Raw genomic sequence first — 13,391 nt, 5'->3', positions numbered from 1 at the left:
CCCATCCCCATATACAGTATATGGCTTGAGGGCAGAGACCAGTCTCAACCTGGAATCTATTTAATTGGTATTTGGCCTGGAAATGAGGTTCCTTTCCTCAAGACAAAAATCCACAGATATGATTGGAAGCCGAGCCACCTGCTTCCGTAACTGGCAGCAGGATCATCCTTCACTGAGGTTGGTCGCCGTCCTGGACCCGCTCATGGGACCCGGAAGTGCCTCTGGGCAGGGCCCTGAGCCTGCGCATCCCTGTGTGTTCATTTGCCAGCCTTGGCTGCTGTGTTCCTTTCCTTTTCCCCTCTTTCTCCTTCTCTGCCTCTAAGCCCCTCAATCTCCTCTGAGTTCTCTTTTCATGTTCTCTTATATAAATTCTGCCATTTATGTGTTGAATGAATCTTTTACACTCATTTGCATGGGTGGACTCGTACCAGTTGCTATTTGTTGATGGTTTACAAACGTGACTGCACAAAAAATGCATTGGCTCCTTTGATCCCTACAAGGAAGGTGTAAACTGTAGTCCTCAATTTAAAGATTAAGAAGATGAGGCTCAAAAAGTGATAGAAATCACCTCAGAAGCAAATGTCAGAGCTGGGATGGATCCCAGGCCTCACAGAATCCAAAGCCTGTACTTCCATCTCTGTGTGGTGTCACCTCCCTTTGTGGGCCCTGCTGCGTTTTAAGCCTTATCTCAAATTGCCGTATAAAAGCATTTCTCTGCTACAGACATTTTAGGCATTGACCAAAAGAGAAATTACCTTTTTATGGGGAAGCAGAGGGGGACACAGAGAGGTCCCTGAAATGGGAATTGGCTAAGATTTGGAGGCTGCCCCTGAATCCCATGCTTTGCCAGACCCTTTTACACACAGGGCCCTGACCCACTAGGAAACCTGTCTGTCCTAGCAACCCGCCATCCTGGGGTTATAGGGGAACCTATGTCCTTTTCCATGATCTCCCTCAGCACCTGGGGCCCCCATGCCACCCCACACTCCCTAAGCACTGCTGGTTCCCTCCATTCCAACCCTCCTGGCAGCTGGTTCAAAATCAGTGCCCTCTTTCATCTTAAACCCAAACCCCCCTTTCATCTGAACCCAAGATTCCTGGCATCAAATATACGTGTGTGTGTGTGTGTGTGTGTGTGTGAGATTCCACATGTAACGATATTCCGTAGTTCCCATATATCAACACTAATATACTGCCCGCCTCACTCCCTCTCTGCCTCTCGTCTTATTTCTACCTTTGCCTGGGACAGTTCTCAGAGGGCCGCTGTCCTGACAGCACAGCCTCCTCTCAGCAACTGAAGAGCAGCTGAGGATTTTTCTTGAGTCTCCACAACAACACGTGAGAAGCAGAGTACAATCACGCAGGAGTTCAACAAACAGCCCCTAGTGGGGTGATTGCCCACCAGCTCAGGAAGAGGCGGGTCTCTGCCTCTGGCTTCACGAACATAAAACTTTCACACACACAGCCATAAAGTCCAGGGAGAAATAGGGAAAAGCCAGCAGGAAACACATATGTTTATCCCACTTAACTGGCTACAAGAACAAGAGGCTGTCATCCTATCCCTGGGACACAGCCCAGGCCAGGCTCATCGGTCTCTGCTCTGAGCTGTTTTAGTGGCTGCGTCCATGAGGACCCTCCTCTGACTGTCATCTTCAGAGGGTCGGTTTCTGGGTATCGATTACCAGTCTTGCAGCTGAATAACTTCCGCTTCTTTCCTGTCTATAAACACCATCTGTTTGGGAGAGCGTGGTGACAGGAAAAGGAAAGAGTGCTAAGCAATTAGAGAGAGGCAAGCTGAGTGTGGGGTGGGGCTGGAAAAGGGGGTCTCCTTCAGTTGAGAGCAAGCTCCAAAGGCAGGCAGCTGCGATGGGATATTTCCAAGCAACTTGAATTCCCCCGATGAGGCAAAGGCGGGGGAAAAACACTGGTATTGAATGACCTTCACTGTGACCTTGAGCACAGTCTGTAATTATCTAGGGGAAAGATTTTATGTTAGGAGGATATGGGGGAATGTCTCCACGTGTGTCTCATTCCCCCCAAATCCATCAACCTGCCCCCACTGTAGAGAGAGAATATATCTCCGGGGGGCTGCTCCCCCCAGCACACACCCACAGTTATCCCAGTCATGGTGCAGTGGTGGCATCTGAATACACACCGATTTCCCTTCTCTGCAACTGTGTTTCCTCAGGACCCTGAGCTTTTGGAACTCACACCCTCAGGCTCAGTCCTCAGTGGTGTGCTTTCCCCAGTGTCATCAACAGATCCACCGTGAGAGCAAACAGAGGCGTGTCAAGGGTGCCCGTTACCCAGTTCTAACTACATTGGATCTACTGCATTGGAAGACACAGGGGTAATCTAAAATACTCTTCTGGGCAGGAGCTGGGAATAGAGTCCACTGGAATGGAGGAAAGAAGCAGTTTCACAAAGATCAATGTAAACTCGGTGGCACAAAGAGAAGCTGTGATGTCACAGCAGTTTTTGTAAAACGAGATTTGGGGGACTACTCCTAACAGAATCTGCATAAGGCAGTAGTGTCCTATAGGCTGCTAAAGGAGCTAAGGCCATTTGGGGCCATGTATTAACAATTATGGTACTTAGGTCCAGATTAACTAGGGTGGACCAGTTCTTAATGCTGGTGAGATTCTGGATCATGGGTGGGCATCTTGAGCAACGGGAAAGACACGCTGAATGTGAAGATTTGGGTTTGCATCCCAATTCTTCCACTTAAAGATTGGTTGATCTGGAGGGAGGGGGGGCATCCATTGTACTGAGCCTCAGTTTCCTGATCTGTAATATGTGAGAGCTAATGCCTTTCTTACATATTCGGTGGTTTGGAGAGAGGATCGAGTAAGGTAAAATATTCTAACGGGCTATTGGAAGTCATGATGTCATGTCCAGTTCTCAGTAGCACATCCTGGGTGCATGTTTGAGCACGCAGGGAGCATAAGGCAGGGTGGGCTGCAGGGTCCCCCGAAGACCACACACCTCGCGAACAGCATGGAGGAGCAGAAAGCCCAGGGGCTTAGTCAAACTTGCTTTATTAACCTTAGGATCTTAGGCTAAGTTATTTCAATTCCCTGAGCCACAGTTTCCCTATCTGCGATGCAGATACTCACAGGGAATTTGAAGATGATCACACCCTCCATCTAAGCCACTTGGCATGTATAACAGGTAGTCAAGAATTGCTCGATTCTTTCCATTCTGAAGGAACTGAGGACATGCTGCCAGGAGGAGGGAAGTCTGAAGAGGGACCAGATTGTTGTTTTCCAACACTTGAAGGGTTGTCATTTGGAAGTGAGTAAACTTTTGATGTGTTGCTTTAGAAGCTAAAAGCAGTGGGTGAGAGTCCCAGGGACTTCTGTTCAATAAGCGTTGAGCTTTCTCCGTTGTTCCACAGAACACACTGCTCCTTGACACTGTAAAAGGCCTCCCTGCCATGGGAGAGAGGACAGACAGGAGGTCCCTTTCCACCTTAAAATCCTAACATCATTTTCCTTTAATTCCCTCGTATGTTTTCACGCACAGAGATAAAACCCGTGAAGGCAATCCCGTAGAGGCTTATGACAGCTACTTCAGTGTACATATGGCTTTAGCAAAGAAACTCCCTCAGCTCTACTTACAGGAGGATGGGTGCAGTAATTTAGGGATATTCTTCTGCCACATTCTCTGTAATAAAAACAGCAACCTGATGTCTTCGCCAAAAAGCTAAAGCCCAGGCAGGTCAAGTGAAGAGCCAATGGCCAAAATCAGACTCTGCCCCTGAGAATCTGGAGTAAACTTGACGTTGGCAAAATTGTGATCTAGGCAAAAGCGTTCCAGCCCCCTCGTGCCCAGTATTTTACTTTACTCTTTCAATCACATAGAAAAGTACAGAATAATATAATATATACTTCATGTATATACCAGACAGATTTAACAAATCTTCACTTGTGTCATATTTGCCTTAGACCTTTAAACAAAACTACTATTTCTTCGTTTTCTATTTTATTAATTTTCCCTTGATTTTATGATTTTCTTCTCTGTTCTTTGGGTTTTCTCTGTCTTTTAAGAATCTTAAATTTGAAAATTCATTAATTTTTATATCATCAGTGTATGATTCTATTATTGAGATCCAATTCTAACTATCCTACCACTTCCATCATGGAATTATCTTTAAACCATGAGTTCTTTAAGAGTGCCTGCTTTAGTTTCCAAGTATGTTAAATTTTTCAGTTGATTTTTCATTTAATTGCTTTTAAAAATTGAAATTTGTTTGAAAACTGGGTCCTTATGTGTGATTCCTTTCTTAATTTTTCATGTGTTCTTTAAAGGATACATATTATCTATTTTTACTGGAAGCAGACCTCTATATCTGTATTTCTTATGTCAAAATTTTTTTCATCATGTTGAACAAATCTTCCATACACTATCTAATCATTGTTTACTTGATCTGGCACTTTCTAATAAAGATGTGTTAAAAATCTTCCATGCTGGGCTTCCCTGGTGGCGCAGTGGTTGAGAGTCCGCCTGCCGATGCAGGGGACACGGGTTCGTGCCCCGGTCCGGGAAGATCCCACATGCCGCGGAGCGGCTGGGCCCGTGAGCCATGGCCGCTGAGCCTGCGCTTCCGGAGCCTGTGCTCCGCAACGGGAGGGGCCACAACAGTGAGAGGCCCGCGTACCGCAAAAAAAAAAAAAAATCTTCCATGCTGACTGTGCTTTAGTTAATTTCTGATTCTTTTAATTTTTACTTTATATATGCGAGGGTTTTATGTTATGTGCATACAAGATTATGCTTACTGTACCTTGTGGATTGATTTTTAGCATGATGCAATGTCTTTCTTTATCCTGAGTAACTTTTTAAAAAATTAAATTCTATTTTATTTGTCATTAATACTGTAAAAGCTCCATCCAATTAATATCTGCCTTGAATATCATTTCCCAGACTTTTCTTCTTAACCTTTCACTGTTCTAGAAAATTTCTGGCTTTGGTTTGTTGTTCATTTGGTTTAATCCATTTTGATGGTCTCTGTCCTTTAACAGGTAGGTTGGTTCAATTTATAGTTATTGTGATTAGTGCTAATACATTTGAACTTATTTCTACTTTCTGGTTTCTCTTTATCAGCTTTTACTTTTCTTCTCTTTCTTCTCCTCTACCTTCTGTTGGGCTAATATAGTTTTCTATATTCTCTTTGTTTTCTTCTCTTTTTTCTGATACTCTTGATGGCATCTCTATCCTTTTAGCATTCACCTTATTTTTATCAGTATCTCTTGTCCCCTCGAGAACAAGGCAAAAACCTGAGTAGACTTGCCCATTGAATGTCTGCTTCTACCCTACCTCATTCATTCATTCAGTCAGTCAGTCAACAAACACTTACTGAACACCTCCTGTGTGACAGGCACTGTGCTAATGTTTGGAGGTACAGCAGGAGGCAAAGCAAAATCCTGTCTCTTGGGTGTTGATATTCTAGTGGGAAACTGATATATACTCATGCCTATTTCCTCTTATTATTATCCAGAACTTCATCTTTAAAAGAATAAAATGCACAAAAGTTTGCTTATTTTTCTTCTTCTGGTCATCAGTAATTAATTGAGTTAGCCGATTTCTACCAATTGCTTGTTTATTTCTGTGTTTGCTGCTGTTTCTTGATTCCATTTGTTTTTCTGTCTGGATTTCTTCTTGCTCAGTGGCTATTCTGTGAGGCTCGACGGGTAGTGAGCTTAGTCTTTGTCTACAAAGGTCAGGCATCTGTCTCCACACTTGTACGACACTAAAGCTGAGCAGAATTCCAGGCTAAGAGATATTTCCCCAGCACGTTGCCCATTAACTGCTAAAATCAACTGCTGCTCAGGAGAAGCAGGCTTTCGACCTAAGTGTTCCTTTATAGGTAATAGGTCATTTCTCTCTGATAAGGCCAAAGATTTTCTGTTTATCATTGATGTTCTTCAGTTTCACCAAAATGTGTGTATGTGTGGATTGAATCTTATTTATTTTTCCCAGTACACAGAGAATACCTTTAATATGAAGTCCACAGCTTTATTCAGTCCTAGAATACTCTTCTTTTATTCTTCTTACCTATTCGTTCTTCAAATAATGCTGCTCTGGAATTTCCTCTTTCATGCTTTCTTGGATTTCTGTTGGTGCATGTTAGAGCCTCTCCACCTAGCTTCTGTTTCTTTCCCAGTCTCTGTCTCTCTGGCCTTCATTCTGTTGTACAGTATTATCTTCATTTACTCTGCCTGTTTCTAGTCTAGGTTTTACCTATCCATTGAGTTTTTCAATTATAATCACCACGTAGTTTTTATTTTTCAGATTTCCAATTGCTTATTTTTCATATACTCCTGTTCATTCATTTATGGTTGGTTATTGTTTTGTCATATTTTGTTAATGTCTATGAATGATTTTTCTTCCTGGGCCTTTAAAGATCCTCAACATAATGAGCTTAAAAATTCTTTTATTTAGTTATATTATTTTAATTTCAAATTGAATGAATGATGAAATTGATCTTCCTGATAAAATTTGCACAAAATTTTATTTTTCTGCCTAGAGTTCAAGTTTCCAATTTCGTTTTCTAGGCTCTTGTTTTGTGGGACGTTTCTCTCTGCCTCTCCTAGTTCTGCTACTGTCTCTCCTGGCTCCCCACATCTCCATAGCAAACAATTCAGAACCAGGTCCTACAAAGACCTCAGGGATATTTCAGAATCAGGCCACAGCTCAGCTCAGGTCCTCTTAAAAGGATGTGTCTATGTCTTCCCACCTTCCTCCCCGGACATCAGCTATGAGAAAACAGAAACCTTGTCACCTGTTGTGGCAGCTTTTTCCAGCCTTTCGTTTTTCACACGGGGGAAACGCTGCTTTTAGGCAGAGACCCTGTTTCCATTTCCCTACCATATAGCACTCTCGATCCCTGTGGTCCCTGGGGAACTGTACCCCAGACCAGCACTGCCTACTTATGGCCAAGAGCCCAGCAGGCCAGCACGACTTGGTAATGAGGGGAAAGTCTTCAAATCCTGAACAATCAGTGCCACCAAAGTCCAACCCTCTTCCCATTTTGGCAGATTCTCCCCAGGCTCTCAGATCGCATCAGCAGTTCCCAAAGGGTACTTCATTACGGGTCTGCCCTTCCCGCCAACAAAATACGCCCTTCTTCAATATCACTCTGCTGGAACCCTGATCTTCTCTATGCAAAAGTTAACTCGACTTCCCTAATTCCACTCACACGGCAGCTGCGAAAAATTATATGTAAGGGAAGGAGGAGTCACAAGTGTGATTTCATATTTGTAGCTGTCTCTGGTTCCAAGATGGTGGAAACCGTTCTTAAGGACCAAATCCAAGGTCAGTGAGACAGAGAATCTCTGATGTCTTCATTGTAATACTCCACAGATATCTGAGTTGCTATTTTGTTGTATTTATTTTTTTATTTTATGTCTATATTTGATTTTAGCCACTGAAACTTGTCAGAGCTAACAACATTAGCCTTTGTTCAACACTGGGAAATTAAAGGAGTACATTTATTAATGTCCTATTTAGACTTTTTTCTTTTTTTTGTTGTTGTTTTGGCTGCGTTGGATCTTCGTTGCTGCACGCCGGCTTTCTCTATTTGCAGAGCAGGGGCTACTCTTTACTGCGGTGCATGGGCTTCTCATTGCGGTGGCTTCTCTTGTTGCAGAGCACAGGCTCTAGGCGCGCAGGCTTCAATAGTTGTGGCTCGCGGGCTCTAGAGCGCAGGCTCAGTAGTTGTGGCGCTTGGGCTTAGTTGCTCCATGGCATGTGGGATCTTCCCAGACCAGGGCTCAAACCCGTGTCCCCTGCATTGGCAGGTGGGCTCTTAACCACTGAGCCACCAGGGAAGCCCCTATTTAGACATTTTGACAAGGATATTCATTTTTTCTCAAGAAAGCAAGAGCTTTGGTGTTTACTACAAGTCATTTAATAAACCCCTCAGCAAGTGAAAATATATTTAAATTCCGCAAAGGGGTCTCACTTTCATATACTGCAGGGCCCAGCATTGAATCCTGTTGAGTGCTGACCCTTTATTAATTCCCAAGGTCCCACTAAAACCACCAAGGGAACTTTGTATTATACTTGACACTAAAAACAGGACATGGCCGAAGGATTTATTTTTTAATTTAAAATAATAGTATTTAGATTCCACATGTAAATGATATCATACAGTATTTGTCTTTCTCTGTCTGACATTTCACTTAGCATAATGCCCTCCAAGTAAAGGATGCCAGGCCCCCTCATTCCTGGTCCCCTAACTTATGAAGCCACCTACCCCAGTTGGTCCAAACCCCAAAAACTTCCAAGAAAGGGGTGGAGGGAAGTAGCATCCTAGAGCCTTGCTATTCCAACTGGCAGCATCAGCACCACCTAGGAGCTTGTTAGAAATGCAGTTTCAGACCCTACCCTCCGCCTCCTGAATCAGAATCTGCATTCTAACAAGATGCCCAGGCGATTCCTATGCAGAGTCAAGGTTGGGAAGCACTGACTTAGAGACACCTATACAGGTAGGGAACAAAGTGCCCGCCCCCCACCCCGGCCCCCAGTTTCTCCATTCACTGCCCCAAGTACCTCTCCCAGATGTTGACTGCTGTAGGCAGGGAGGAATTTGGTGAGATTGCTCCAAGGGGGAGGTGGGTGAAGAAGGCTGCTCTCCGGGAAAGGCATTCGCCCCATGGTAAAGGCCAGGTGGGTAAATCAGGTTCCAGACGTTCTGGCAGCTGAGAGGGCTGGGATGCGGGGATCTCCTGCCCTAGAAGTCTCCTCCGCAAGAGGAACTCTTGACTGGCTTCGTGGACACCCTGTGCCATGCAGGGTAAGGAAGCTGCTCTCAAGCCAGCGAGGCCCCGGCTGCCCACTGGAGTCACCTGGGAGCTTTAGAACTGCAGCATCGGGTCCCACCTGCAAGGACTCTCTTTCAAACGGTGTGGGACAGGACCTGGAAACCCTGATGCTTCAAAGTGCCCATGTGGTTCTAATGGGTGGCCAGGACCGAAAACCACTGAGGAAGGCAAACTCGGAAGAATTAATATAGAAACTCAAGTTAGAAATGCAAACGCCTGGGCCTACTCTAGCTGCTTCATTTGCACTGCTGGCCTCTCCCTCCTCCTCTTCCTAACTCCCCACTTGGCAAAAACTGGAAATAGTGACGGAGGGAAGGAGAATGTGGCTCCGAAGTGCAGCGGAGGCTCCAAGCGCTTAGCTCCTGGTGGCAGACATCCTGTCACATCTGTCGTGGCCACAGGGCCTGGGTTCAAGTGAGAGGCCTTTCTGATGGGAAAACCAAGCAGGGCCCTGGAGGGGACCTGGCGCGGCTCCTGCGGACCCAGGGCGCCCAGCTTAGAGCAGGGAAGAACTATAGCAGCTGTGTGGCACTCCACTCCCACACCGAGTCTCCTGGATCGTTCTATCTTCGGCTATTTGTTTTTCAAGTTTCCTCTTAAAGCCCTTAACCTCCCTTTTACATTTTAGCTGTCACAGTCCCGCTGGGATTCCCATTTTGTAAGTTCGTATCACTTGCCTGAGTGATACAAACTCGTTATTTTGATTTTTTTTATTTAACCAATTTCAGACCGAAATTTTAAACTAGCTAATCCATCAAAAGCCACTTACCTGCACACGTGGGCGTGTGTGTGGCAGCAGGGTGGGTTGGTGGCAGGCGTTTTGCATAAATCCGTTTTCAGCAGGTCGTGGTTATGAGCAGCTGTGCAAGGGCTGCATCAGCTCAGACATAATCCCTGCCATGTAACCAAAGCAAAAGCGTGATTCCAGAGACTTGGGGAACTCCCACTCCTCCAAACCTCTGATTTTTCTATCTCAGCTACTCGGGCATCCGTAATGACCCCACATGTAAGGCCTTGAGCTTTTTCACAAATTCATGACTAAAATGTAAATACTCCTGAGAGGTAGACAATATGCCCCTATTAGTTACTACTGTTTGCATATTCGTTTAGGAGCTATGTCCTCAAGGCATGAGGTCCCAGAGAGGCCACCTGGGGCCCCAGAGCACCTGAGAGAACCAAAGAACGCTGAGTGGAGTAGACAGGGTGTCCAGAGGATTTTCTTTTCTGTTTTGCGGTGTTGCTTGTTTTATATTCTGTAAAAGGCAAAACTATGGAGACAGGACCAAGATCAGTTGTTGCTAGAGGTGGGGGGAGGGATGGATGAATAGGCAGAAGGTTTTTAGGGCAGTAAAACTATTCTGTATGACACCACAATGGTGAATACATGTCATGACACATTTGTCAACACTCATAAGATGTACAACTCCAAGAGTGAGCCCTGTAGCGACACAGATGTGGAGAACAAACGTATGGACACCAAAGGGGGAAAGTGGAGGGCGGGAGGTGGTGGTGGGATGAACTGGGAGATTGGGATTGACATGTATACACTAATATGTATAAAATGGATAACTAGTAAGAACCTGCTGTATAAAAAAATAAATAAAATTCAAAAAAACCCAGAACAGTGAGCCCTGATGTAAACTATGGAATTTGGGTGATAGCTTCGTGTAATGTAGGTTCATAAATGTAACAAATATACTACCATGCTGGCTTTGAGAGTAGGGGCTTTGATAGTAGGGGAGGTTGTGCGTTTGTGGGGCAGGGAGAACGTCTGGTACTTTCTATTCAATTTTGCTGTGGACCTAAAACTGCTCTAAATTGTTCCCCAAAATTCCTGCCATATGGCAAAAGCTAAACACCTGCAGGGAGACGATTACACCTGACAGCAGGCATGTAGTGGACAGTGTTTGGGTGAGGACTGAAGGGGAAGAAGCCCAGAGAAAACTACAACAGAAGGCTTCGCCCCCAAGGTCACGTGGCAAAGGGCCTTCCCCTCTGCTACATCTTCCTGAAGCTTCATGTGGCTAAAAGCAAAGGCTCTGGGGGCAAATGTCCATTGATACGTCTGCAACAATGCAGGGAAGCAGATTTAAAATCCAGAGAAAACGTAGTAGAATTCACGGCCAAAAACGATAGGGAAGAATGTTCACGAGGACATGGGGGCTTAAAAAATAAACAAATTCTAAGTGGTCAAACTCCAGTGACCTTGAGGAAGAAAGCGTAAAGCCCTGTTTGATGAACACCAAGCATCTAACAAATCCTTCGCCCACCTGGACACTCATTCTGGACATAAGGAAACTGAGTCTCATCAGTTACAAGCTACATATCTAGTAGGTGGAGGCAAGGCTTAAACCACGGTGACTCCAGAGCCTCTTTCCACTGCACCCCCCCCCCCGTCCCCATGCCTCTCACTGGAAACTAAGCGAACTGCTGAACCCACAGAGTGGGGATGGATGGATCTCCGCCTGGATTTTCAGGTTGAGACTAAACAGACCGACCCGTGTGCCGGGCCAAAGGCTACTTAGTAAGACGAGGTACTGAAGCAGAAACCAGGAGACAGTTAATCAAGATGGCTAGCATCAGCTGGGTGTGGGAAAGGGAGGGGAGAGGGTAGCACATAGAAACGGTGCATGTCTGGCTTTTTCCTACCATGCAATCTGCAAATGACTTCATGAAGACGAAATGGAAGATGTGAACAATCAAGCATCCTAATCACATTTGCTCCTGACTAATCTGTGCGGACGTTTCTCAGTGGTCTTCAACCCTGGCCGCATGAGCCACCTGGGCAGTTTTCAATAGAGCAGACGCCAGGCTTGCTTCTTTATTTAAAGATTCTTCTACCTGGCTTACTTAAAAGTCAGACCTCTTCCACTTCGCAAGAATGTTTCATCTGCCCAGGCTTGCTTGCTTGGGACAGTGGCAAAAATTTTATAGAGGAGTTTAGAGCCCACTATCTGGTCGTTTCAGGGTGTGTGTGTGTCTAGCATCTGCATAGGACTGACACATTCATTGTCAAAGGGAAAAAGGCAGGACTGAGACCTGTGGGTTGGGAAATCAGAGGTTCCACCACTAACCTTTTTAAAAAACTGAAGCTTAATTCCACAGTAGAAAATTTCCAGTTTCTGATAGAAACCTAAATCAATCTTAAAATACAGAATAGCAAACACCATTTAGCTTCTGTGTAAGTGTCCTTGTGTATCAGAGTCCTTTGTGAGCTGAGCATGAGCTGTCTGTCCCTCCACTAGGTGGTGTCTTGAAATCCTTCCACTGTTTTTTTTTTTTTTTTTTGCGGTACGCGGGCCTCTCACTGCTGTGGCCTCTCCCGTTGTGGAGCACAGGCTCCGGACGCGCAGGCTCAGCGGCCATGGCTCACGGGCCCAGCCGCTCTGCGGCATATGGGATCTTCCCGGACGGGGACACGAACCTGTGTCTCCTGCATCGGCAGGCGGACTCTCAACCACTGCGCCACCAGGGAAGTCCCTTCCACTGTTTTTTATACTTGGTCTTCTCCCTTCTCGGTGGGTATCCTTGCTTGGCCAGTGTCCACCAGACACCTTCACCTTGAGGTTTCTAAGCTGTCGTGAAATGGAAAAGCAGTTGCTCAACCACGTGAGAAATGTGTGTCCCAGAAGCATACAGAAGCTCCCAGCAAGAGGTTCTACTCAGTGAATCCACTGCCACACCGCAGTGCTAGTTTTGTCTGCCCAGATACAGGCCTGGTTCTCGTTCCAGACATCGAGGCTGCAACTGAGACTCCAGATAAAAGAACATCGATCCAGCATTAACTTCCATCATTTCCATTTGATAAAGACCAGTGGCCTCTAAAAGGCCAAAAGAGATCATACTTTCTAACAAGCCACAACCAAATGGCACTGGCTGAACTGTGTCTGGGTTCTTACCTGTCTTTGTAAAGTTTATTTCAGAATGTCAGGCATGTTCAAAGGATTACCGAAAAGCTTAGCCACATTACGGAGCTTTTTAAAGTTTATATTAACCAACTACAGAACCCCAGAAAGATGATAAAATAATAAAGTTTTGACCCAACATTTGAAATTCCACCTTTAGTTCAGGGATGAAAAACCTACTTTTCTTAAAAAAGAGTTTATTAAAGGGCACCAGAGAATAATGTTTTTAGAAAGCATCCTGTAAATTTTTCTTTCACTTCACTGATTTCAACAGGATGAGGTCCATTATTGCAATAGCCTATTTTAGCAGCGATTAAGGATTAAAGGGCAGGCTGCCCGCCACGGATCACACCTGCTGGTCGTCCCCAAATCACAGCTCAGTCACAAAGTGACTGTACAGGTGTGTGAAGGCACAGGTTATGCCGAAGAGGAAAACACACGTAACCACGGGTGACATGTACTGAGTGCAAACTGCGTACGTGGGCAGCATTGGGCTAAGGAATCATCTACTAGTTCCTGGGGACATGCAGGGAGGTGAGAGCAGTTCTCATCTTCCAGTTGAGGTTGAGGGAAGTTATGCTCAAGGCCCATGGGTGGTTAAGCTACCAGGCAGGATTCTAAATTGTTAGATCAGAAATGAACAAACCTGAAAGAATGAGGT

General features: G+C 45.2%; 1 protein-coding gene across 2 annotated transcripts in view; it reads right to left on the bottom strand.

Annotated features, from left to right (window-relative positions):
• Positions 1 to 3,414: 3,414 nt before the first annotated feature.
• Positions 3,415 to 13,391, bottom strand: part of SEC11C (SEC11 homolog C, signal peptidase complex subunit) — a 26,311-nt gene continuing 16,334 nt past the window's right edge. The window contains exons 6-7 of one of the 2 annotated variants that reach the window (XR_009566378.2): positions 9,595 to 9,719; positions 3,415 to 3,431 (exon numbers count right to left, since the gene is read on the bottom strand). Coding sequence is in view for 1 of the 2 variants with exons in the window: in XM_060310378.2 (XP_060166361.1) it covers positions 9,702 to 9,719 (18 nt within the window). In the remaining variant the exon portion in view is untranslated. Of the gene's footprint in view, positions 3,432 to 9,575; positions 9,720 to 13,391 lie in introns of those variants that run through there. The other variant, XM_060310378.2, reaches the window with a different exon arrangement.

The sequence above is a fragment of the Globicephala melas genome, chromosome 13 (assembly GCF_963455315.2).
Source record: "Globicephala melas chromosome 13, mGloMel1.2, whole genome shotgun sequence".
Classification (NCBI taxonomy): domain Eukaryota; kingdom Metazoa; phylum Chordata; class Mammalia; order Artiodactyla; family Delphinidae; genus Globicephala; species Globicephala melas.
This window is presented reverse-complemented; position numbering and strand designations above follow the sequence as displayed.